The sequence below is a fragment of the Euprymna scolopes genome, chromosome 23 (genome assembly GCF_053919585.1).
Source record: "Euprymna scolopes isolate OS-2025 chromosome 23, ASM5391958v1, whole genome shotgun sequence".
Classification (NCBI taxonomy): Eukaryota; Metazoa; Mollusca; class Cephalopoda; order Sepiida; family Sepiolidae; genus Euprymna; species Euprymna scolopes.
In genome coordinates, this window is record NC_136504.1 from 99,187,614 (window position 1) to 99,215,507 (window position 27,894).

Genomic DNA, 27,894 nt, shown 5'->3' on the forward strand with positions numbered 1-27,894 from the left:
AAAGCAAAGCAAAATTAATTTTAACTTTTAACCCGGAAATATTTTAACGGGGGACATTTAGACTTATCAAGGGGAGATAAGTTTGAAAAGTTTCATAAAATGGCTGACTCGGCTTTTGGCAGATACCAATTGGAAAAGCATGGATGGACTGAAGGTTTGAATGAAGACTTTGTTTTTAATTGATTTTTTGTATTTTTAATTATTTATATCATTATTTCTTACCTTTTATATTTCAGTTTTATTTGATGTATAGCATTCGGCAAAATATAGACGTCAATCTAGGAACACGTGGGTGTTAGGTGTCCACCGAAAAAGCATGTTTTTGATTTCGGGCTGGAACCAAAGTTTAGCATTTGTTCCGTCTTCAACCTGTGTAAGAGAAATTCTTCAATCATAATTTTGGTCCAACCCAGAGTGGCTCTTTTGTGGGAGCTGAATGTTGAAAATCAATTTTGTCTCAATTCTGCCTTCGTATGGCTGGGAGGAGGAAGCAAGTAATAGCATTCTGTATACAAGATTGGTATTCTAGATTTTCGCATCTATCTAAATAAAATAGTCGATTCGTGTGGCTAAATAGGGTTTGCGGGTGATATGGGGAAAAAATAAAGCATTCAGAATGTTTCTTATTTTAAACATTTTTAGATGGGGAGGCATTTCGAGTAAAAAATTTAGGGTTTTGTATTTACACATAGATTCCAAAAAGTAATAAAAAAACAAACAAATATATAACAAATAAATATTATCAAAGGTAGGATAAGTTACTTTTCAATCTTACTAGATAATTTTCTTATTGTTTTTATTTAATTTAACGTTTATTCAGCTTGAAAAACATACAATGTTTACTGATGTATTTGAAAATTGCAAATGGCGGGGGACTCCATGTTGAACAAGGTAAGTTTGGGAAAATGGGTTAAAATTACAAAAATATACAAAATACTGTTAAAACCCACCGAATGTATATGTCAGCCTATGTTGTGATAACATATTGAGCGAGTTTCTAACAGTATTTTGTTTAGTTTTTTTAGTTTTAACTCATTTTCCCAAACTTACCGTGCTCAACAGAGAGTCCGGCGCCATTTTTAATTTCCAATACATCGGTAAACACTGTATGCTATATAAAACAATTAAAAACTTATCCAGTTAGGTAGAAAAGTAACTTATTCTGCGTTTGATAACATTTATTTGTTATATATTTGTTTTTTGACAACTTTTTCGAATTTATGTGTACAGTAATACAAACCCAAAATTTATTTTATCAATATAAACTTGAGAAATGCACGATTAAAATGTGTAAACATTTTAATCGTGCAATAATCAACATGGACGCCATCAGCAATTTCGTAGGCATGACCGGTACTTGTACATTTTAATCAAGACATTAAAAAATTAAAATATCGAAAAAAAACCGGTAAATATGAAGAATTACTCCACCCTCGAAAATTCCTTTAAAATTACCTCTCATTTAGGTTTTCGGGGTCATTGAAAACGAAAATAACATTTAAAATTACGGCAAACGAGTAGTTTCCAAGATATGAAGAAATGTTAGTTCTAAAACAGTGGGGGATCAATTTTCTATATTAATTTAACGTAAAATGAGCACCCTCTTTGTGCCCACGACTTTTTTTTTTCGGAGGGAGGGGACTTTCTTTCCACCCTCAGAAAATCCTTTAAAATTACCACTAACTTTTAAAATTCCAGAAAACAAGTAGTTTCCAAGATATAAAAAAAAAAAAAAAATTGAGGGGGGGGGCTGCCGGTTTGTTTATCGTTCTTTTTTTTTTTGGAAGGGGATATTCAATCATAGAGATTATATAGTTTCTTTAACAGGTGCTTATGCAGTTTAATTAACTGTTTCGAGCAGAAGAACTTTTTAATATTTTACAAAACTTCTGTTTACATTCGGTGGGAGGCGGTGGAGAGGCGGCCGCTGCCACAACACCCCCTGCCCCTCCACCACCTCCCACCAAATGTAAACAGAATTTTTGTAAAATATTAAACAGTTCTTCTGCTCGGTTAATGTCGGCGCGTTACTTACATTAAAACGGTTAATTAAACTGCATAAGCATCTGTTAAAAAACTATACATGTTAACCTGTGTAAAGTGTTAACTTTGGTCAAAATCACTCGTTTCTTCTTTCATCGGATTTTTCAATTATCAGTACTTATCGAAGACATTCCGATACAAAAGTAATCTTCATGTGAAAATTCATAAAAATTAGCCCAGCCGTTTTTGAACACATAGGGAAGGAAAACACACACACACACACACTGTTCCTTTTATATAATAGTAGAGATAGATTTTATTTATTTTTTATTAATTTATTTTTTTATTTTTCAGGAGTTGGTCTCGGGAAACATGAAAATGGCATAACAGATCCAATAAAATTTTACCAGAAGAATAACAAAGATGGGGTAATGTTTTAATTTTATTTAGAACTATGAAGGTATCCATTCGAGAACAGACTTGCACCACTTTTATGTTCCCCTTTAAAAAAATTAAAATTAAAGATAAAACCTTTTGTCTTCAAGAATCGTTTTTCCAATTTTCATCAAAATCCATGATTTTGATTTCATGTTTACGATCCCGATTTTGTTATTTAACCTCCAAGATTTTGACTCTCTGCAACTTATTTTGTTTGAGATGAGTAATTTGTATATTTATTTCTTGGTTTGCCAACTGTTATCTTCGTCTTTTTATAGTTGTTGTTTCACAACGTTTCAGCCAACTATTCCTCTGGCCTTCGTCAGGTGGTTAACTGCAACAGAATAGGAATGCTGAATCCCTTAATTCTATCCTCAGTAATTACTGCCTTCCATAGTTGTCGTCTACCCACGTTTTGGCCAACTAATCATCTGGCAGGCTTTGGATAATATTGAAAACGCTATCTTCAGACGATACTCACCTAGAACCGTAGAGATTCAATGCCTCTACCCACTTTGCTATGGGCCCCAAAGGGCCGATCAAGGCTGGATTTTTTGGTCTTAGAAATCCAAGTTTTTCATTCTTATCTGATTTTCCCTCCTCGGGTTCATACTGAATGGCGTATTATTTTATTATTGTGATTCTTTAAGATGAGTAATTTGAATATTTATTTATTTATTTGCAGACTGTTCTCATCTTCATAGTTGTTTCACAATTTTTTTTTTTTTTTACACGGTGGTCACCACTTATCAAGGCCCGGAAGCCACTCAGGGATAAGGGTTATTGCAAGTACAGTACGTTAGTGTGGAGATTTGATGAAGTGTTTACTTAAGGGGCGGTTCATTAGGAATTTGTTAACGTTGGACTTGAAGACATCCAAGTTGAAGTCAGGTGGGAAGCAGGCAGACGGAACAGAGTTCCACAGGTGTGCACTGTTCCTCTGGCCTTCATCAGGTGGTTAATCATGACAGGATAGGTATGCTGAGTCTCTTAACTGTATCCTCAGTAATAACTAGGGCTACGACAACAGAATATTCTTTTCATTGTTTTGACTCTCGAGTAAATATCCGACACAGTTACCACATCACTCTATATAAAAGCATATACGATATCAACGGATACACTCTTTAAAATGAAAAGAATATGCTGTTGTCCAAGTCCTAGTAATTACTGCCTTCTATAGTTTTTATTGTCTCACCACATTTTTGGCCAACTGATCCTCTGGCCGGCTTTAGGTAGGATCTAAACATGGATTGAAAAACGTGATGAGGCAGTAATTACTGAAGATACAGTTAAGACTCAGCATTCCTATCCCGTCGTGGTTAACCACCTGACAAAGGCCAGAGGAATAGTTGGCCAAAACATCATGAAACAACTAGGAAGATGAGGATAATGGTCCATAAATGAATAAATAAATATCTCCGCATCTTGTTATACAAAATTGGTGTAACATTTTACATTTCTAAAAAAAAAAAAAAAATTTAATGCGCGCAGAAAAGGAAACTAAGAAATTTGTTGGACATTTCAGTTTTGACTTTATTTTAGAGAGCAATATTTCACACATGAAAGAGACAAGTGTCTTTTAACTAATTAACTAGACCACCCGTGACCCGTTGGGTCAGTACGTTATATTAGCTATGGAATTCATGTATGAGCGTGACACTTGTGGCATAAAGAAAATAGTTTTTTTTTACATAACAGAAGCATTTCTATGAAAGTATATTAAAATGAAAAAAGAATATAGATAGATTTCTATGAGTCGTTCTGTTTATTATAATTGTTATTTTTTTTTAAATTACAGTTACTGAATTATAAGTGGTTGGTCATACTTATAGGTAAATATGCACTGAACAGGTATCATAATCCTTATTATAGTTAAATTCAAATTTTGATATATCATCTTTTAAATGAAATTGTTAGTTGAAAGTACAGAATAATAAAAAAAACACTCTCCACATGTTAATAATGGCTTTTTAAATAGAAAATGAAAATAAAATGTAACTTTTTTCATTTAATTTAAGCAAACATTCAGTACCCATTGTGTAAAATATTTAATTTGTATGTTAATAATAAGGTCAATAAAATTAAGACAATTCTTTTCTATTTACATTTTTTGTACAATTAATTTTTTTTAAAGAAAACTTTTGTTATCCTTTTGCTTAATTGAGACTTCTTATCAGGTTCTAACTCTCTTATATCCAGATTAATTATATTAATCAATTTATTTTATTGAATATGTATCGCTGAAAAGCATGGGTGCTTAAGCACTTATTGTACAGAAAATAAATATTGTATTCATATGCTAATAATAAGGTCACTAAAACTAAGACAATACTTTTCTATTTACAACATTTTTTGTACAATTTGAGTGTTTTAAAAAAACTTTTATGTTTTCCTTTCGCTTAACTATCCAGTTTTACATCGCTCCCTTTTTCTCTCTCTCACACATACACGTAACTATTTCTCGCGTACGTAACGAAAACAGAGGGAGTAGGAGTGTTGAAATCTATGAGAGTGAAAGTGAGAGGTGTTTTCTTTCACCGCCGCTGCTTCTATTAATAATGAGTGTTGTTTTTTAAAAGGGAGAAGTTTTTTTGAAACTGCGACAGACTTTACGAAGTTGAATGTTTTTAGCCGTTAAAAAAAAAAAACTACGGTTGATTTTATAAAATTATTTATTTATAATGACATGAATTAAAGATTTCTCGCGTACGTAACGAAAACAGAGGGAATAGGAGTGTTGAAATCTATTAGAGGGAAAGTGAGAGGTGTTTTCTTTCACCGCCGCTGCTTCTATTAATAATGAGTGTTGTTTTTCTTGTTTGTTTACTTTTGTTTTTTTAAAAGGGAGAAGTTTTTTTGAAACTGCGACAGACTTTACGAAGTTGAATGTTTTTAGCCGTTAAAAAAAAACAAAAAACTATTTGATCAAATTAAATGAAATTGTTTGTATTAAAAGCGATATAAAAATTCCGGAATTGGAATAACGGATTGAAGACGTTGCTATTTACGCATGCGCAACCGGATGTTGAAAACCGGAAATCTGATTGCAAACATACAAGATCCATAGAGTTTTAGTATTATATAGATTAACTATCTTATTAAACATAAATGGGTGGACATAGATCTTGAGAGAGGGACACTTCACTCTTTGCAATTATCAGAGTTTTCCTTTCAGTTATTACAGCATTATTGGTGATACCATAGACAAAACTGGTCTTAAACCTTCATTCTTTATCAACCTTGATATCCACGATGTTCGAATATAATTGCATCAGCAGACTTCTGCGCACCGCTTATCAGAACAGATACCACACTTGTCTCCTTGCTTGGTCAAGATGACCCCAATTAAATCTCCAAAATTTCAAAATCTTTGCAGCTTGTTATACAAAATTGTAACATTTTACATACATAGAAAATGAAACTAAAACATTCAAAGATTTGGGGGAGACATTTCACTCTTGGCGGCTATCAGTTTTCTTTTCAGATATTGCAGAATTATTGACAAAGTATCCTGTGCAACTATCATAGATAGATTGACCTATATCTCTGTTTCTCTGTCAACCTCAATTTCTATACAATCGTTCTAGTAGATTTAACACTCCAAGTTTCTTGGACACAACATGGGTCTATACCTCTTCTCTCGAGAAACTCCACAATCTCACTAGATCTTCCAGACAAGCTTCCTTGGTGTTACCAGATCAGGCTGTCTGAAGATATTGGCTTCCTGAGAGAAAACGCACCTAACATTGATGCATTTTGTTTTTTTCTACTTCCTTTTGCAAAACTTAATCATGTTCTGCAAAACTAAAAACAACAACCCACCTTTCTCTTTCTCTCTCCCCCACTTCCTGACTGTTTTCCTAAGTTAAAATATATCAAATATTAATACTGTAACCCTTTTCCCTGTCCCATTGCAAAACTCATTCATGTTTTGTGGGGCAGGGAATGGAAACAATAACCAACCAAATTAAACACTACAAACTAGTGATTGAAGATACAAAGAGCTTGAAGAACAAAAACCTACAAAATAACTTTTTTTTTTTTTTTTTTTTACACGGTGATCACCACTTATCACGGCCCGGAAGCCACTCAGGGATAAGGGTTATTGCAAGTACATTGCGTTAGTGAGGAGATTTGCTGAAGTGTTTAATTAAGGGGGCGGTTCATTAGGAATTTGTTAACATTTGACTTGAAGACATCCAAGTTGTAGTCCGGAGGGAAGCAGGCAGACGGAACAGAGTTCCACAGGCGTGCAGTTCTAAGAAAGAAGCTTTGTTCATGGAATCCGCGTTTTGATTTAAACACAGTGGGGAAATTTTTGACAGTGGATTCAGCTAGACGGGTGTTTTTTGTGAAAGATTGGCGAGGGGGGACCAGAGATTGGAGTTCAGACGAGCATCTGCCATGGATGCAACATGAATACTATTTCCATTGTCAAAACAACCTTTTTAAAAAATAAAAAAATAAAAAAAAAACGTTGGCCGGGTGTTTGGAGGTGTAAAAGAAAAAAAAAGTTTTTGTAGGAAGGTAGGCTCGAACCCGAAGACTTGACGTGAAGGTGGAAAAGACAGCGAAAAAAACCGTGACACCCAACCATCTTGGCCACAAGGCGAGAGGATGTGAAAAGTGTCTTAATTTAACGTTTATAAAGTGAAATTGACAGGTGCGAGAAAGAAGTCGCGTGATGTTTGACCTTATTAAGGTCAAACGCCCCAGCATTCACTTTTTTTACACTGAAAAGCGTAATGAAGTCACGGCGATCAAAAAAAAATCTCGAAAATAGCACGTAAAAGTCGGACAAATAAAGGATAGATGTGACCCCCCGGTCATAACTGGTAGATATTATTATCTAGGGGGTATATAAAAAGTTTTAAGAAGGAGTGACCCGACCGAGAAGCCCGGCGAAAAAACTTTGGGCGGACATACAGAAAAAAATGCATGCATGCACTCACACATGCACACGCACACACATTTTCGCTTTTATATATATATAGATTAAAATTCTATCCAATATTTTTCTCCTAATTTTTGGTGAAGATACTTATTTTTGCATCTTTTACTTTGAAATGCCATCGTCACTTGTGTCCTATACTGTATAAGCACCAACCTTTTCGGTCTTTCTTTTTCCATGTACTTAATATCAAACAGTTTCCATGAAGAGTTTCTTTCTCATGGCTTCCCACATGAGGCACATTACCATGGGCCTGCTTCTTTGCAGATTACAACATGGTCATCTTTAAATCCATTGTCAACAAATACTTGTCATAAACTATCTCCCATAAATAATCAAACTTTGTTTTATTCCATTTACCTGGTGCTACTAGATCAGGCTGTCTGAAGATATCGGCTATCTAACCTAAAATGCACCAAAACATTGATGTGATTGTTTTTTTTTATTCCCTTTCCCTTTGCAAAACTCAATCATGTTCTGCAAATCCCAAAACCAAGGCAACAATTTTCCTCTACAAATCAGCCAAACCAAACAGCATGAATAAATATTTAAAAATATAAAGAACTTGAAGTATAAGAACTTTTACCAAAATGACTGGATTCAGCATTGAATAATCTTATCTTGTTTCAATTTACTCCAGTTGAAGTTGTTATGGATTTGTTCCTAGTCTAGGGATATGGGAACGCCGTAAACATATCAATGAAAAATAAGAGTAAAACAAAGATAATTTGAAAAGAAAAACAAATTTTTATTAACAAAGAAAAAGAGAAACAAAATCAAAAATAGTAAAGAAAAAAACGAATGTCTAATAAGCTGTTTATAATCGATAGTGGAAGAGAAGTAACTCTGTTTCTAGTTATTTCCTTCTTATTAGGAGCAAATGTTTGTATAGTAATGTTTGTTTTTATCTTTTAAAAAACATAAATGCTTTTGGTCAAATATAATTAAGAAAAATCTATATTTAACAGTTGATGAAAGAGTTTTTTCTCTGTATCTTGTTTGGTTCATTGGTTATTTTAACGAATCAAGTTTTCTTGTGTTTTCCTTCGGTCAGAGTTATAATAGGTGGTCGCCTCTCATTGCGTCCCAATGTCATGTTATAACTGAGTTATAAATAAATATTCAGTTTTTTCCAATTCCAATTAATCGTCCCAACACTAGTTATAGTATACCTTTCTTATGCTATCGTTCCATTTACCATTTTCAATCATCTCATCATATTCTTCTTCATTCAACTGATAATCCGTGTATTTCATAAACATTTATCCTCAAGGTACTTTCGACCTTGATAAGTGGCAACTCATTAGTAAAAAAAACTGTCTTTTTAATTATTTATTTTTATTATAGGTTGGCCATATTCCCGGTTCTGACTTGACTAAAAACTGGTGGGACCAGGCTTACAACAAGGCAGCAAGCCAGATTTTAGTGAAAATTACAGAGGTTTGTTTTGCTTCTTTTGTTTTGACACTTGAAATGCCTAAAATTTCCTTTCCTTTATCCAGATTCAGTCATTATTTGCCGCCCAAACATAAACAAAGGCATTATTCTTTTACTCATTGGCATAACTGTGGCTTCCTTTTTTTCCCCGCCTTTTCTTTCTTTCTTTAGTCTTCTTCTTATTCATTTCCATCATAATCATAAAACCTGTAAACAATTGCTCACGGGATGTTTAAGGGAAACACCACTGATTGAATAAAGTGTTTTTCACAAGTATGATTTTCAATTTGACAGTTTAAATGCACATTGATAACATACTATACGCTAGGATTTCGGCTTGACACAGATTGCTAACTTCATTAATGAAACCAGAATAATTTCCAAAAATCAAATATAAATGGGTTTTTTTTTTTTTTTTGAGAACATATACTTTCGCAAATTGTGTATTAATAAATATGTCAGACCGCCTTTAGGCTCTTAGCATTTTAAGCATATGGACTGTGTTGAAATACTAACATTATTATTTATTGACCCAGTCTTAACATGGGATACACCTAACAATTAATTAAGCAATACCTACCATATACATTATAATTTTACTTGAACAAAATATGGCATGCTCCGTATTCTGCATAATTACAAAGCACATGCTGCAATATAGCATCTATACCAACCCAGCGAGCACTACCTCAGTCATGACTGTCCTTCACCAACATTTGATGACTATGACAAACAGTTGTTAAGGCAATAAATGCCCAAAAATAACCACCTCGATACAGCAATAACTGAATGTGCCCAACAGTTCCATCAACTGACAGTAATCACCTATAAAGATCACTATCCCCAGTTACTGCAGATAGCAGTCATAACTACAACTAGATAACAGTGCCCGCCACAGGATGACAGTGATCAATACTGACCACCATGCACTGACAGTGACCATTATAAAGACAAGTAACAATCCTAAAACAACAGTAATCACCAGTAAACACCTGTGCCAACAATGACAACCAGTGGATTCCGCTAGCTGCCACTGCCAGACAATGCAAAACAGTGAAAGCTAGATGCTTTAATTTTGGTCGATGCCACCAGTACCCGCAATTTTCTTGAGTCAAAAATAGCTACCGTTATCAACCGCCGCTGTCTTCTTTCTTGTATCGTGGAATGTTCATGCCATAGATGAAGTCATGGTTAGTGTTCTCCATTGTTGGTCCGATTCCTTTGAAAAAATCACATGATTTTGAACTTGGCAGAATACATGGGGTAGGTTGCCATTATCTTCCCTAGCATAGTGGTATCTGACTCGCCTGTTTGCACCTATCCGTTGTCCTTAGATCATCCGCATAGCTGCATTCGAATAATCTAGCTCTTAATACCATAGAACTGTTGATCTGCTAGACATTCATCCTCCTCCATGGATTAATGCACCTCCAGATACTAATCTAGAAATTTCTTATGATTCGGCGTAATACATACAGCGCTTAACCTTCCCAAATGGTCACTGATGACAAGGTTCATCTTTGCTTAACAGGTGATGTGATACGAACCGGTGTGTCAACGTGATTGTGCTGTATAGTGATTGTATCTGTGTTAATATTTTTTTTTCGTACTTGTACAGTTTAATCAAGACATAAAAAAAATTAAAATATCGAAAAAAAAATTTTATATTGTACGTATCCGTTTTGGACCTCCGGAAAAAAAAATTTCACTTAATTTGATCAAGTAGTTTTTTTTTTTTTTTTTTTTTTTTTTTTTTTTTTAAAGCGGAAAAACATGTTTTTATGAGAGCGCATTGAAGTCAGCCATTTTGGAATTTATTGAATACGTTAACTCCAGTTAAAGCGGCGTCACTCCCTCCCCATCTTTAGTACTAGCTTTTCTTTCTAAAAATCAAACCTTTTCCTCGGTATCATAAGAAATTGTTTTTTCGCTATAAAAAAAAAAAAAACTACTTGATGAAATTAATCCATAACGGATACGTACAATATAACCTTTTTTCGATATTTTCATTTTTTAATGTCTTAATTAAACTGTACAAATACCTTTTTTTTTTAGCTGTTTATCCATAGTCAGTAATTTACGTGACTCATATACGATAATGCACTAGATAATCAAAGGTTATTTCGTATTGGGTGGGGGGGGGCATAACTGTTCTGGCTTTGTGTCATATTTCCAGTGGTCAGCGGATCCTGCTAGTTTTATATAATTGTCCAAACTGCTTAACTTAATGATCTTCTTTTTTGTTGCAGGATGGTGCCACCGTTCATAAAAAAGAAACAAAAGAAATTGAGAAAAATAAAACATTGCTCTATGCAAGATTTGTGAAAGTAAGTTGTTTTTTTTTTTGTTTTTTTTTTTTGTAAAAAAATAAAATAAAATTTAAAAAAAGGCTCTTCTCCATGATTACACACATATGAAATATTGCACTTATAAATTAACAGGATAATTTTATTAAATGCTTTCTAGCGAAAAATATTACTGTGTACCAAAATTTATGAAAAATTAAGTGCAAGTTCAGAGTTCAATTTGTTTTTAAAAAAAAAAAAAAAAAAAAACTGCAGAAAAATCTTTATGGTGTATGTACCCATCAAGGAAAGAAAATGTTATACAGTAAAACCCTGGGATACGGCATTGAAAATTGGTAACAAAATACAGTACAGTGTATAATACATGTGTATATAATCAAATAACATTATAAATAACACCGTAAGGTGGGGCAAATACTATAACCAGGGTCCAGAAAAACACATTCCACATCATAACCTGAAAAAAATATATCCTGGGGCAACTGTATTCCAAAAATCATGTAAATTGATCAAGTAGTTTTTTTTTTTTTTTTTACTAAGAAAATCGAATCTTACGAGGAAGCTAAATGTTGTCTTGACCAGCCATGTTTAATAAATAAAGGGAGACTAATATGGTACTGATTAACTACCTCTTATTCTTGTAATTCATTGTAATGACTACTATTAGTCGCTAAAAATCCTAAAATTTCATTTTCTTAATTTTAAAATAAAATTTTCTTGATCAATTTACATGATTTTTGGAATATGACATTTTTGTTACATGATGAGTATGTACATCATTAAGATATTCTGAATTTTTCTTTTTTTTTTAATTAGGCTGAACCCTGGAGTTGCACCGAAATTTATCCAGTAAATGTTTAATAACAAAACGAGGAATTACTTGTTAATATTAACATTTTTTTTGTTCTCTGGTTTAACGCCAGTTTAAATCTCTATTTATGGAGAGGTATATTAAGGAGAGTTAAACAGGGATGATTCATAATGACGATGATAATGGTTGCAAAATTCAGGTGACAGATTAACAATTTCTCATAAATAACAACAAAACTACAAGATTAAATTCCATAAACTTTTGTGAATGTTACTTTTTTTCCATCATAAATAAGTACTTCAGGTTTGTTTTACAATCTAAAGAGATTCAAAAAAGTGTCCAAAAAATCAAATACATAACAAATAAATGTTACCAAAGGCAAGATAAGTTACTCTTTTACACAGGTGAGTAGGTTTTTAGTGTTTTTACTTAGTGTACAATGTTTATTCAGCTCGAAAAACAACTAATGTCAACTGTTACACAAGAACAAGGAAAAATGGCCGCAATGTATTTATGTACGCATATTTTCTTGTGCTCGTGTATCTTGCCTTCGGTAACATTTATTTGTTATATATTTTTTTTTTTTTTTTTTTTTACCACTTTTTCGAATCTCTGTGGATTGTAAAACAAACCCGATTTCTTATTTTCTTTATAACAGCAATTAATTACATAATATGTAAAATATATCTTCTTAGAATGGAGAAGCATTGAAATGTATCTATACTTTTTTTTTTTTTTTTTTTTGTATCATTTGTATTTTTCGGATTCCAATTTCCATTTTGGGTGTTATTCTCACAATGTTTCAGACACTGTAACCTCTGACCAGTTTTTTTAGGTTTATCCTGACAATGGCTCTTGTTGGTAAATGGTGGAAAGAATGTTTTTGTTTTTTCCAAACGAACCATAGTTGTTAGAATTCAAAATGTGGGATGCATTCATGAAACGGAATGGGAGTCGAGTCCTTTCCATTTTTGTATTAATTCGCGTCTGTAACAAGTTGTTTCTGAATTTCTTGAGGAATTTGAATTTTATCATACAACATGTGAAAGCATGTGCGATACTCTATCCTCATCAGCTGCCAACCAGGGTGATAAGTTTTGGTAGCTCAAGGCAGTACTGCCACTTCTGATGCAACCAAGCAGCTTTTGCCACAGGGTAGGGTATTAAAAAAAACCCAGATCAACAAGGAGAAATTATAACGTCTGTTCATGCTGAAGTCTTTTCACTTTTGACCAAATCCAGCTTGATGCATATTGAGCTGTGGTCTTAAGACGATCAGAGGCAACTTTCAGATTGCGACCCATATATTATGAGAGTTGTGTGTATGTATGTCTGGAGAGGAATGGGTCGAGGAGAGAGAGGGGGAAATGTGGGAAAAGAAAAAAGAGAAAGATAGGTGGATAATAAAAGAAAAAACATTAAACCCATTAAAAACAACATAAATAATAAGAAAAAATGTGCGCACACACACACACACAAACAAACCAGAACAAAAAAAAAAAAAAACAACAATCAAGATTTGTCAAAACATTAAAACCCCAAATTTACTCAAGACCTACCGAGTTTGTTTTATCGGTAGGGGAAAGTTTTAGCGATAGAAGTTTTAACAGAAATATGATACGGTTTTACTCCAGGCAATACCAGGTGGCCTTGCTAGTTGGAAAATAAATTCTTTATGAACTATATCTAATTGCAATTACATTTATTTTTGTTTGGTTACCTTCTCTTTTTCTCTTTAGGAGGAAAAATACATGCACATTTGAACTACCTTCATAAAATTAACACGGCCATTCTCTAAGGCAACGGAAAATATTTTTTATGCCTATTAGACTAGCAATGTGGTTGAACACAAGAAACTTTAGGCACCTTTTACCTACATGTTGATCTGGTAATGACATCGCGCTGTCATGTTCACCAGCCTTCTCTCTCGGTAGCCGTGTTCAAGCCGACCATATATGGAAAGAGTGGGGGGGTACCCATTCCCCAATGTGGGATGATGTCAAAATACTGGATACAGAAGAAAGATGGTGGATCAGAAAACTAAAAGAAGCAGTACGTATGGTAGAAAACGCTAATATCATTAGCCATCCTAGTATTAGTGGGGCAGGTTATCTCCATATTCTATAAGGATCTTTCACTTAGTGATACAAGCATTAAGTGAAAGATTGCTGAAACAATCTGCTCCATTATATAGAATTTAGCCGCATTTGGATTCTCCTAATTACAAATTCACAGGAGAAAAATGGAAAAAATAGCCAAAAAAATGTGGCTAGCCCAAGGGAGGTAATTTCACAAAAAAAAACTTTTCTTGGAGTTGTCTTCCTTGCATTGCATTTAAAAAAAAAAAAAAAAAAAAAAAAAAATGAAAATATGTGTGGGTTGTCTGTTCGCTGTTTCATGAAACATTTTTTCGCTAATATTGACAATTAGCATAGATATTTTGTGAAATCGATTCATAGGAAAGCCTTAAAAATATCTTAGTGAACCCTGAAGATTGAACTTTGTTTATGATTTTCGACACACCCTCAAACCCACAATCCGAATTCTTGCAATACAGAGCTAACCCCTCTTTTCCTTAGTTGAGAAAAAATTTTCCCCACTCTTTATCTGTGTCAAAACCAAAAACGTAGATTCCATGAACAAAGCTTCTTTCTTAGAAGTGCACGCCTGTGGAACTCTCTTCCGTTTGCCTGTTTCCCACCTGACTATAATCTGGATGTCTTCAAGTCCAACGTAAACAAATTCCTGATGAACCGCCCCCTTAAATAAGACACTTTATCAAATCTCCAATACTAACGATTATTACAATACTATCCCATTGATTACTGTAGTGGCTTCCGGGCCTTGATAAGTGGTAACTACCTTGTAAAAAAAAAAAAAAAAAAAAAAAAAGGAAACGGGGGAAGGTCGTAGGTTACATCGACCGAAATGTTGTGCCAGTAACACTCAAGATGAGAATAATTGTCAAAGTAACCAAAACAAAACAAAGATGGTATTCATCTTTGTTTTTTTGTTTTTTTTAACTCTTCTATTTTACCATCCACGCCCTTCTAGTTGTATCCTACACTAGTTATACATGTCCTGCCTTGACAGAGTACAAAATAGACTTCGTGGCTTAGTGGGGGATGCCCTTTTCTCTACCCTGCAACCTCTCTCTCACAGGAGAGACGTTGCGAGCCTATCCTTGTTTTATCGTTATTTCCATGGCAGATGCTCGTCTGAACTCCAATCTCTGGTCCCCCCCCTCGCCAATCTTTCACGAAAAACACCCGTCTAGCTGAATCCACTGTGAAAAATTTCCCCCACTTTATATATGTGCCTAAATCAAAACGCGGATTCCATGAACAAAGCTTCTTTCTTAGAACTGCATGCCTGTGGAACTCTGTTCCGTCTGCCTGCTTCCCTCCGGACTACAACTTGGATGTCTTCAAGTCCAATGTTAACAAATTCCTAATGAACCGCCCCCTTAATTAAACACTTCATCAAATCTCCACACTAATGTAATGTACTTGCAATAACCCTTATCCCTGAGTGGCTTCCAGGCCTTGATAAGTGGTGATCACTGTGTAAAAAAAAAAAAAAAAAAAAAAGCCGACCTTCTTAAAAATGGAGGCAGATGCATTGGATGGACAATATGATGAGGAGAAGAGTTGAAAGAAAAATAACGCAAATATTTTTTACACTTAATCATTTCTTATATTTCAGCATTACGTAAGTTAAAATGAAACGGACAACCGAATCAATTGTCATGATCGATAATGAATATTTTCTCACTTTTCCCCTATTTTTATTAGGGTGCCACTTTAAAATCGTCTGAAGGGATAACAGTCGAAGAAGCGGAAGAAGCCTCCAGTGAATCTGATAATGAAAAAGAACAGATCCCTCCAAGGTATTAAGATATTTGGGCAACAAGTCTTCCTTTATTCACACTTTGTTATAAACGACAGACTTGCAGTTTAATTGGCTCCGCATGATTTCGTTTCTCTAGGGCATAATGTTTAACCTAGAAAACCAGACGTTCGTTTTTAATCATTTAATTTAAACCATTCTCACTTCTCTGCCCTCTTAGCGTCACGGTAAGATGTCAGGCTTTGTTTTCCACCTTCGCCTCGAGGCTTCGGGTTCGAGCCTACCTGCCTACCAAAACTTTTTTTCTTTTTTCTTTTACACCTCCAAACACCCGGGCAATGCCGGATACCCCTGCTAGTCTATAATATAAATCTCTCCTGTCCGTTTAAATGTATGTGTTTCTGCCTGCCTGCCTAAAACTTTCGACAGAGGCGACAGATTTTCACGATTAGTATCATTTTGAAGCTCGACATCTTGGATGGCAAATATCGAAAAATTGGCCAAAAACATTAATTCCTTTACTCTTAACTGGGCAGTTTTCTACAAGGAGGGGTCGATTTTTTTTATTTTTTTTTTTTTTTTTTTTTTTTTTTTTTGCAAGCCATTTTTGAAAGTCATCGTATCTGTTGGATTGACTTTGCCTAATTTTAACGCTCCGGAATGGTCGCATCATGGAGTAGCAGTAAGACCTCAGATTTTCTTTCACTTTCTTTTCCGCCTTCACATCATGGATTTGAACCTACCTGCCTACTACCACTTTTTTTTTTTTTTTTTTGCTCAACACACACCTCCAAACACCCGAGCAACGCCGGGTACCCAGGCTAGTATATAATAAAAACAGAATCTTATTTCTACTTTATAACAAAGAGGTTGCAGTGAAAAAGAAAGGGTGGGGCTAATCAAATTAGATTCGTTTCTGCAATTCATCAAGAACCTTCAAATGGGACACAGATTTAAAGAGACTAGAAATGACTAGAATGTGCTCTGATGAACTCCTAGCATTTGTGCCCCCCCCAATCATACATACTCCCAACCAACCTGACAAGCAGTGAAATCTTACTCCTTCACTGTTGAGATCACTAGATGCCGGAAAGCCTTCTATTCTAATTATTTCTTTCCTCTGACTGCTAAACTTTGGAATTCCCTCCCTGTTTCCTGCTTCACATACTGTACTAACATGCAGAAGTTTAAATGTGAACAGATGTCTAGCTACTCAACTCCCTACAATCCTCTGTTAAACATGATCCCAAATAGTATCTCCTTCGTTGTGTGTATAAAAGTGAAACTAACCTTAGCTCTCGACGTAAGAGGGTTCGTTTGTGTCTGGCATGCAGGGCAGTAATTGATTCAAAGGAAGAAACACTGCCATTATGGTGAGTCATAGCTGCAAGGATTAGCGAGAGGTGAACTTGGCCGTATGTAAATTGGTTGGCATTCGCTGGCATAAAGGTGACAGCAGGAGACCACTTGGCAGATAGTGTGTAACGAACTACGAGGCGGTGTTGTTATTGAATGTGACGATCCGTGGAGTTTTGAGGCAATTGTTTCTGTAACGAACTAACGAACTTGTGAGGAGTGGATTTTCCTTCATCTTTCTTTATGGAAGCCCAGACTTTGAAGTGTTATTGTCTTTACGGGAAACTGTGGTCTTCTTACCAAGAACTGATACTTTTCGTATCTAACATAAAGTGATTCCATCGAACTGTTCAGCATTCAATGAGCAACCTATCTTGGAAATAAGGAGTCTCTCTCTTCCATTGTTTGTTCCTGATTTTACTTCATTCGTCTAAGTAGCAATATAACTTGTTTCAAGTGAAAAAAAAAAAATTAATCTTTACTTAGCATTTGTATTTGAATGAGTAAAGTTTTCTGTTTTTCTCCTCTAATTATTTTATTTTTTTGATAAATTGGCTTTCAAAACTAGGTCCCCTTATCTTTATTTGTCCATTTTTGCTCGTACCTAGTATATGAAGACTTATATTTTCATTCAGCTATGAATAAAGTTTTCTGGGGGTTTTTTTTTCTTCTAATTATTTTTTATTTTTTTAGACTTACGGATGAAGAAATTTTAAAAATCTGTGGAGGAAGTACTGCTCATAAGTAAGTGGATTTTAAAATTGGCATTATTGTTCTTTACCGTTCTCGTCTTGGATGTTATTCTCACAGTATTTTCAGCCAATGTAATTTTTGGCCATCTTCAGGTGTATCTTGTCAAACTCTAGAATTCATAAAAAATTTCGAACAAAAGTCCTTATTTAATAATCCACAGAGATAGTTAAGTTTTCATTCTGTTGGATATGACTGAGTAGAAGTCTTAAATCATTAATCATTGTCTTCTTTGTATCGATCCCACTGAGGATTTAGATTGTGTTTTTAGGTTGTTTAACAATCACTGTGTGAAACCAGTAATGATCTAATAAAAAGCATCTAATCTATTCAAGTATGATATATATATATATATATATATATATATATATATATATATATATATATATATTAATGACTAAAATATTTAATAAAAAGCATCTAATCTATTCAAGTATGATATATATATATATATATATATTAATGACTAAAATATTTAATAAAAAGCATCTAATCTATTCAAGTATGATATATATATATATATATATATATATATATATATTAATGACTAAAATATTTAATGTAAAATTCATAAATAAAATGCTAAACCCTAATTTATCTGAAAGTTTTTTAAAATTTCTTTAGTATTCACCATTGACTAATTTTTTTTTTTTTTTTTTTTTTTTTTTAATATTTGACACAAGTTGGAATCTTCACTGGTGAATGTAATTATGATGAAAATTATGGAAATAATATTCCAACTTGATGAAAAAGAAAAAAATTATTCATATGTTCATCTATGTTTTGTCTTTATTCCAAGACTTTCTCAAGATAATTGATTGTACTTGTGTATTATTTCTTCAAATTAGTCATCTTGAAAAAGTTTTGTAATAAAGACGAAATGTTGATGAATATATAAATATTTTTGGTTTTCATTTTCATTTTCCATATATGCATTAAGTTCAAGTATATTGATAAGATGAACAAAAACCAATATTTTTTTCAAAAGCACTAAATACATAAGTGGAGCTTTTATAAATATAAACATTAGAAGAAGCCTCCATGGATTTCGCCATTAATGTGTCTTGTTGAAACTCCAAAAAGAATCTCAGAATCAGAATACAAATTAAAATCATCCCAAAAGACTTGGCGGAAAAATTTGCAGTCGTAAAAAAGAAGTTAACCTTTTTAATGGAAACTGCTCAAGACAAGGCATGAAGCCACTTGATGTAAAGAGCTAACAAGAACAAAAGCTGATTATTGCAAAGACAGGAGATGCCTATTGACTGACCTCAGTCTTGAAAAGACCTTGGCTGTAGGCAGAAGGAAAACCTTGAGCAGGAAGAGAGTTCTACAACTTTGCAGTCCTTGAAAAGAAGTTACTGGAATAGGAAGTTGTATTATAATGAGGTATTAAAACAATGAATTGATGAAGACCACTAGACCAATGAGACAAACGAGCTGGTACAAAGGAAGCAGGGAATGGATTAGACAATTCTGAAGAATACATGCCATAATAATATCTGTAGAAAAGACTGAGACTAGCAACATTACATCTGCGAGAAAGAGGTTGCAGTGAAAAAGAAAGGGTGGGGCCAATCAAATTAGATTCGTTTCTGCAATTCATCAAGAACCTTCAAATGGGACACAGATTTACCAGCCCAAATATGACAACAGGACCCCATGCATGGTCTAATAGTAGATTTGTAGAGATAGAGAATATCCTCAGGTGTGAGAGTTCTACAACTTTGCAGTCTTCTTTCGAAGACGTGTTCATAACGGCACGAATCCTCAACATTCATGACGACGACGGTGATGGTTGTTACGAATAGGTTTTTTTTTTACATAGGCATCCCCACATTATCAAGGCCAAGAGGCCACTCAAGGATAAGGGTTAAAGATTGTACATTAGAAATTGAACAATATAGTAATCATTAGTAATGAAAATTTGGAAAATTTGATAACTTATATGAGACGGCTCATCAAGAACTTATTTACGTTAGACTTGAAGACAACCATATTGTAGTCAGCCGGAAAGCAGGAAAACGGAAGACAATTCCACAGGCGTGCAGTTCTAAGAAAGAAGCTTTGTTCATGGAATCTACGTTTAGGTTTAGGCACAGATAAAGAGTGGGGGGAATTATTGATAGTGTTTACAGCTAGACAAGTGTTTCTTGTGAAAGTTTGGCGAGGGGGGACCATAGATTGAAGCTCAGTCGAACACTTTCCATGAAAATAACGATACATCAGAGACAAACTCGCAACATCTCTTCTGTGAGATAGAGGTTGCAGCGAAGAGAAAAGGACATCTCCTACGAGGCTACGAAGTCTATTTTGAACTCTATCAAGGCAGGACAAGTCCTTTCTAGCAGCTCCTGCCCAGATGTGGCAACAGTATTCCATCTTTGGACGTACCTGGCTCTTATATAGATAGAGAATAGCATCAGCAGTGAGATATTTACCGGATCGATAGAAAGATCCCACGATTTTTCCAGCGGCCTTGGCAACAGATTTGATGTATGTGTTCCATTTAAGATCAGGAGTAATGGTCAAGCCCAGAAGCTTGTCAAAACTTGAGGCCTCCTGAAGACGAGAGCCATTCATTTCAATTGATGCCAGATGTGGATTAGAATGTTGATGATGTAAAGAGAGAAGCTTGGTTTTAGATGCATTAAAAGTAACCAGCCACTCCTTACCCGATTGTACTACGTGCTCAAGATCAGAGGAGAGAGAATTGGAGAGAACTTGGTCGTTTACTGTCTTAGATGTGTTACCATAAATGGTAGTGTCGTCAGCATACATGTCTACAAATGATGTAAGGATGTGATTTGGAAGATCATTAATATAGATCAGGAAAAGAGTTGGGCCCAGGATGGATCCCTGAGGGACACCGGCATTAATACTGTGAGCTTCTGATTTTTGCCCCTCAACTACTACTCTTATGAACCTATCAGAAAGAAATGATTTAATAATTGAGAAGACATTTCCAGCAATACCATAGCTAGAGATCTTATGAAGTAAACCTTTATGCCATACCCTATCAAAGGCCTTAGATATGTCAAGAGCAATTGCCCTAGAAAGGTTGCCTCCGTCGAGAGATTTGCTAATCCTATGAGATATAACTGTAAGCACATCTGTTGTAGATTTAGCAGAACAGAAACCATATTGAGTGTCACTAAGAAGGTTATTTTTGTTGAGATGGTTGATTACTTCTGTATTTAACACAGATTCCAGCAACTTACTCATGACGCACAGGAGACTTATTGGCCTGTACTGAATGAGCGATCACCGTAATTCTTAAATACAGGGCATACTGATGAGATTTTCCAGGGAGATGGGAAACTATTCTCCTTAAGACAACGTTTAAACAGTTTTGTAAGTATGGGCGCTAGTTCAGGTTGAAGTTTTTTTAGTACTATAATTGGAATACCGTCAGGGCCAGTTGCTTTACTGGAATCAAGGTTTTTGATTAGCTTGGCAACATCACGTACAGATATATGTATATCACATAGCGTGTTTTCTGATACAGGAGGAAATATTGGGGGTTGGCAGCCTTGATCGCAAAGGGTAGAATTAGCTGCAAAGTTCTTGACAAATTTCAATCATTACCCATAAGGTCACGGCTTCAATCAAATCTATGGGCACACAGATGCACAAAAGAATTCAATGTGAAATGGATTATTTACCTTACAGTTAATTTGTGATTTCCAAGAAAAATAACAACAAACTCTCCCACATCTTTACAAAAATTTCAGAAGGTGTAAGATAAAAATTAAAAAATCAATATATATTCTTCACATATGCTAAAAAAAAAAAAATTGTAATGCATGTATTAATTTTTCAATTTTTAAAATAATTTTAATTTATGGGGGTAGGTGAATAGAAAAAAAAAAAAAGTTTTCCAGATAAAAAAAAAAAAAAAATATTTTCCGGAAATTTAGAAAAACGTTTTTAAAGTCGAATAAACCTCGATTTTTAACAAAATTTTCAAAGAATCAGAAGCTTTAAAAATAGCGATTCTTATGGATTCCTTTAAGACAGCAAGATCTTTTTGTCACTCATAGCTTTCATAGACTGAAAATTCTTTCGTATCACATTTCATAGACTGAAAATTCTTTCGTATCACATTTCATAGACTGAAAATTCTTTCGTATCACATTTCATAGACTGAAAATTCTTTCGTATCACATTTCATAAACTGAAAATTTAGTAAGCAGTGTCTTTCATTTCTGAAGATTCCACTCTGTGTGTGTGTGTGTGTGTATATATATATATTTTGTTTTTAAAATATAATTATCCACTGACACATGTTTCGTTGTCTACGACTCCTCAGAGTGGCTGAATCTAGCAAGATTTAATTCGGAAAAATTAATTTTAAGGAAAAAAACTCTGAATTGTATTTTTTGTCCAAATAATGAATTCCCATCTTGAAAAATTATATTTTTCTGAATGAAATTTAAATAAAAATTGTGTGTCTATAATCATTCAACCACGGTAGTGGTTGAATATATGCTTAAGTCCGAAATTGAATGAATCGAGACACATTCAAACCCCCACCACTAATTCTGTTCGCAACCAAATTTCAAATAGGTTATATAGTTGGATAGAACACCTCATTAGCTACATTTTGAAAAAAAAAATTTCGAAAATTGGTTCAGTAGAAAAAAAGTTACAACAAAATATGTGGGTTCACAAACAGGAGAGTAAGTACATAAGTGACTAACGCTTTTTATAATTTTGCATAACTTTTTTTGTATATAAATATTTTTTACTGCGATTTTACCAGTATGACATGTTAGCATAACGGTTAGAGTACCAGGGGTTGGTGGAAAGATTTTAGGTTCAATCCCGTGTATCGTTTTTTTTTATAATTAAAAAGCCGAACTTTTTTTTTTAATAACTAATTTTTTTTTAACTCTCCTTATGATTTTATAGCAAAAAATGGTGGATTTATCGATTAAAAATATTAGTGAATTCTATGATATACATTAATGAACTCAAATTTTTCGTTATCACATTTGATGAAAAATGTAGTCCCATTTTGGCAATGCGCCTGACCAATGATGCTTTTGAACCCGCGACCAGCACTGCGATGTCATCAGCAGCAGCCTGGGCATAAATATTCCTATTTTTAAACTCCTTTAAAAGGATTCAGCATATAGTTCCATAGTAAAGGATAAAATCCCACTTTGGGGGTTTCATTTAACTACTTCCCTTTTAACAGTTGTCCCCAGTAGTTCTACTTGAACTGTTCTGTGCCTCACCATATACTCAATCCATCGGATGAGTACTCGTGGCACATTGAGTTCTCGTAGCGACTTGAACATACTACTGAAGGGTATGTTGTCAAAAGCTCCAACGATATCTAAAAAGACACCGAGTGCCATCTTTTTTTTGTTGTTAGTTTACGCTCTATACAGATCACGAATTCATGAACCGCAGTCTCGGTAGAGACCCTGGCTCGGAACTACTGTGATTGAATGATAAATATTGCATAAATGTGTGTTTGAGAGCTAATTTTTTTTTGACAATCATTAATAAATATAAATTTATATATTAATACAATAGCAATGCCTGGAAAAATCATGGATTATATGGAAAAATGCGCGCATGAAAAGTAATATTCTTAAGATTTTATTAAACCTGAAAAAGTAAAGGACAAGAAATTCAACTTGGAAAAGTAAAGAACAAGATATTCTAGTAAAGTAAAAAATAAAAAAATTTTATACTTAAAATATTGCAGCTAAAAATAAAATTTGAATATTGATAAATATTTTATTTATTATTTGCATATGTTGTTGTTTATTGTTGAGTTAGAAAGAATTAAAAGATCCTAATTATGATATAATAAAATTATTAATTTTTATGTAAATTATAAAATTATTAATTCCATCTACTAACTAACTAACTAATGAATTAATTTTATTCAAACAATTTTTACTACATAAATATATGCAAATAATAGGGGGAAATAAGTTCAATCCAGCGACTGGCACCCTTTCTAACTCAACAATAAACAACATATGCAAATAATAAATAAAATATTTATCAATATTCAAATTTTATTTTTAGCTGCAATATTTTAAGTCTAAAAAATTCTTATTTTTTACTTTACTAGAATATCTTGTTCTTTACTTTTCCAAGTTGAATTTCTTGTCCTTTACTTTTTCAGGTTTAATAAAATCTTAAGAATATTACTTTTCATGCGCAATTTTTCCATATAATATGTATATATGTGTGTGTGTGTGTATATACATGTGTGTGTGTGTGTGTGTGTGTGTATATATATATATATATATATTATATATATACACACACACACACACATTTTTTATTTAAATTTCATTCAGAAAAATATAATTTTTCAAGATGAGAATTTATTATTTGGAAAAAGAATACAATTCAATTTCTTCCTTACATTTATTTGGAAAAATTAATTTTAAGTAGTTATTGTTTGTAAACACTTTTGACTGTTGTATTTTGCTACAATAACAAAGAAGCTATGTAGGTATAACCTAATTATTACATGAATAACTATTTTTATTATGTATATTTCTGCGTTTAAACAGACTTCTATTACTGCCATTTAGTTAGAATTAATTAACCATTTATTTTCATTAATATGAGAGATTCATACTTTTTCGTTACATTTGTTTATCTTTTTCAATCAAGGGATGCTGTTTTACATTAGAAGTCTACTGTATCATCTCCCTTACATATTATAATCGTTTTCTTAGATATTTTATGAGTTTTATTTTAATTAAATGTTATGTTCTACTAATTTAATAATTAAAAAAAAAATTATTTTAACATTTATTATATTTATTTAAACTAGTATTTTTTTTTTTTTTTTTTTTTTTTAATTATTATTACATTTTCATCCCAAACAAGGCACATTGCCACTTTGGTGTAGGGGGCTACTATCGAGGACATAAGCATCAGGGGTACTGTGTAGGAAGTTGGGCAGCAAGATGTCGGTTCACGTTGCACTTGAACTTCTGCATCTCAGTGCAGTTGGAAGCATGGACCCAGAAAGGAATTCCAAAGTCTAGTTGTTCTGGGGAAGAAACTACTGGAGTAGAAGGCTCTCTTGCATCTAGGGATCTCTACTGTGAAGGGGTGGAATTTAGCTGCTTGTCGGGTTTGTCGGGGGTATTTACATTGTGGGGGCACAAGTGCTTGCAGTTCGTCAGAGCATTTGCCGTTAAAGTACTTGTAGAACAGGCAGAGGGATGCAACATTTCGTCGATGGGACAGAGGCTGAAGTTTAGCTGACAGTTCAGGACCTATCAGATTGGCGACTCTCTTTTGAACCTTGTCTAGGAGCGAGAGACTAGTGGCAGATGCACCAGCCCAAATATGACAACAATACTCCATACATGGGCGAATGGTGGCCTTATAGAGGTATAGGATACTTTCAGGCGTTAGTAGCTTTCTAGCACGGTAAAGAGAGCCCACCTTCTTCGCAGCGGCCCTGGCAATGTTCTCAATGTAATTGTTCCAACTCATGTTTCCTGTAAACGGTAGGCCAAAGAGTTTAAAAGATGTACTTTCAGATAAAGAGTCATTGGGCATTGCTATTGGCGGTAGGGAAGTGTTCTTGTAATTATTGAAGGAAACAAGTTTAGTCTTGGCAGCATTGAAGGTGACCATCCATTTTTGTCCCCATTCCACTACGGATCGGAGGTCATCCTCTAGTGTTTCTGCCATTTCTTTAGATATGTGTTCATTTGTTTTCCTGTTGTGTCTGTTATAGAGCGTGGTGTCGTCAGCATGCATACCCATCTCACAGACAATTTTGTCAGGGAGGTCATTTATGAATATTAAGAAATATACTATATATATATTTTTTAAATGAATTCCAATGTAATGTTTATATTGATTTTTCAATTTTTAAAATAATTTTAATTTATGGAGGATAGCTAAGTAGAAAAAATAAATTTGAGTCCAAGAAAAAACAGTTTTCCAGATAAAATAAAAAAATAAAAAATTCCGGAAATTTCAAAAAACCTTTTTAAAATCAAATAAACCTCAATTTTAACAAAATTTCCAAAGAATCATATGCATATTTATACACGTTTTTATTAATTACTAGTATAATCTTAATTCTTGAGATGAATATAAATTTTTATCTGATATATCTACTAAATTAGGAAATTGCAATTTTAAATAAATATCTTTGGCCTAATCTATTGACCTTGAATGTACCAATTTCTTTTTTTTTTTTTATTAATGAATAAATGAGATAAAGTCTAATTACATTGTCTTCCTTTCTTTTTATTTTTTTTTTTTTTTTTTAAATTTTGTAGGGCTGCTAAACATGGGTTGAAACAGAATGGGAAATTACAGCGAATTCAAGAGCAAGAACGACAATTTCTGGAATCTTTAAATAAGAAATCAAAATCTGTTGAGAATTTATCCATGTCCGGGACTAAAAGACAGAAGGATGGAAAAGTTGTTGAAGAATCGGTCATTTTGAAGGCAGAGGAGCAAAAGGAGGCAAAAATTTCCAGAGAGAAGGACAAATTGCATGTAAAGAATAAACAAAACAAAATAAAAGATGAAATAGGTTCTCTTGGCAGAGAAAGAGCGGAAGGTGACGAATTATCGGTGCTGACCAAAAAGACAAAAAAGAAAAAATGCAAAAAGGAAAACGAAGTGAATCTAAAGAGGGAAGATATGGATGGACTCATAGAAAATAGGAAAGTTAAATCCAATAAAAAGAAGAAAGATCTTATACAAGAAGATGAAACGAGACCAGGAGATATGGAAAACGTAGTTTATAATGAGAAGAAAAGGAAGAAGAAAAAGCGAAAGAGGCAATACTTAGAAGAAGAAAAAGAATTAGAGAAGGAAAGCCAAGAAATATATGAGCATGATGAAAGAGTAGAGGATGTTTGCAGTGTGAGAAAAAAGAGAAAGAAAAATAAATTGGAAGCGGAGTACCAGTCGGAAAAGAAAAAGAGGAAATGCCGGGAGGTTGAAGACAAGGCAGAAATGCAACAAACAGAATTAGAAGAAGAAAATTTTAAAACGGATCCAACGCTAGATGAGTTGCAGAAAGAAGTAAAGAAAGAAAAAAAAAGAAAGAAAAAGAATAAAAAGAAACAAGACGAAGAAACTGACGAAAAAGGTTTGATTGAAGACGAACAATCGAGCATAGAAAAAACTCAGCCTGCTAAAATCTTACGCAATGAGATTAAAAAGAGGATAAGTGACAAAGACATGACGGAGATCTGCCATAAAAAGAAAGTTGCCTTTTCACCAAAACTTTTTACGATTTACACATTCAGGCAAGATGAGAACGAAACGACGAGTACGCCTAAGAAAAAGAAAAAAACAAAAAAGACTTAATTAAAATACAAAGAAAGATATATATGTGTGTATATATATATTTTTATTTATTTTTATTGTTTTAGAAAAATAATAAATTTCAAACCAAAAGCAAATTCCAAAGCATTATATTTTTTTTATTATTGTTACATTAGGTTGGCTTATGAATGTTTCGCAGACATTGATGGTCTAGCTATAACAGAAACAAGATGGCAAAGCAGAAAAGTAAACAACTCAAAACATGTTGCTATTTTGCTGCACAATATCTTGCATATACGAGGTGCCTTCAATAAGTTTCCAGACTTTTTATACAGGCATTTAAAATTATTGTAGACTCTTGAATATTCAGTATGTTATTGCTACACATCTTATATGAAATGACTGACCAATTTTTATGATTTCAGGTTCAAATGAACAGCTACAGCAGAAATTGGAATACACCCTACTAAAGCCTGATTGTCACAGCAGATTAATTTTAAAAGTGCAATCTGGATGTGAGAACACTTTAGAAGAACGATATGCAATTTTGTTGGAAACGGAAAAAATGCCACAGAAACATATGGAATGCTTCAGAGTGCTTTTAAACCATCTTGCATGAATCGAGCATCAGTTTTTGAGGAGCATAAGAGAGGCAGGGAGTTTGTGAGTGATGATGAGAGGTGTGGGAGGAGTAAAGAAGTCAGAACACCAGTTGATTG

The 27,894-nt window shown here is 33.6% G+C and overlaps 1 protein-coding gene across 1 annotated transcript; it reads left to right on the forward strand.

The window, feature by feature from the left end:
• The first annotated feature begins 3 nt into the window (after positions 1-3).
• LOC145246060 (uncharacterized) lies at positions 4-27,335 on the forward strand. The gene is made up of 7 exons (XM_080107900.1): positions 4-154; positions 2,338-2,411; positions 8,723-8,815; positions 11,062-11,139; positions 15,724-15,818; positions 17,828-17,878; positions 26,173-27,335. The coding sequence occupies exons 1-7, from the start codon at positions 100-102 to the stop codon at positions 27,215-27,217; spliced, it is 1,491 nt and encodes a 496-aa protein (XP_079964026.1). The 5' UTR covers positions 4-99; the 3' UTR covers positions 27,218-27,335.
• The last annotated feature ends 559 nt before the right edge of the window (positions 27,336-27,894 follow it).

Excerpts from the sequence above, each read along its gene's own strand:
- LOC145246060 (XM_080107900.1), top strand. The coding sequence starts at position 100 with ATGGCTGACTCGGCTTTTGGCAGATACCAATTGGAAAAGCATGGATGG. Across the intron at positions 2,412-8,722 it reads AGAAGAATAACAAAGATGGG|GTTGGCCATATTCCCGGTTC; the intron begins GTAATGTTTTAA and ends TTTTTATTATAG. Across the intron at positions 11,140-15,723 it reads TCTATGCAAGATTTGTGAAA|GGTGCCACTTTAAAATCGTC; the intron begins GTAAGTTGTTTT and ends TATTTTTATTAG.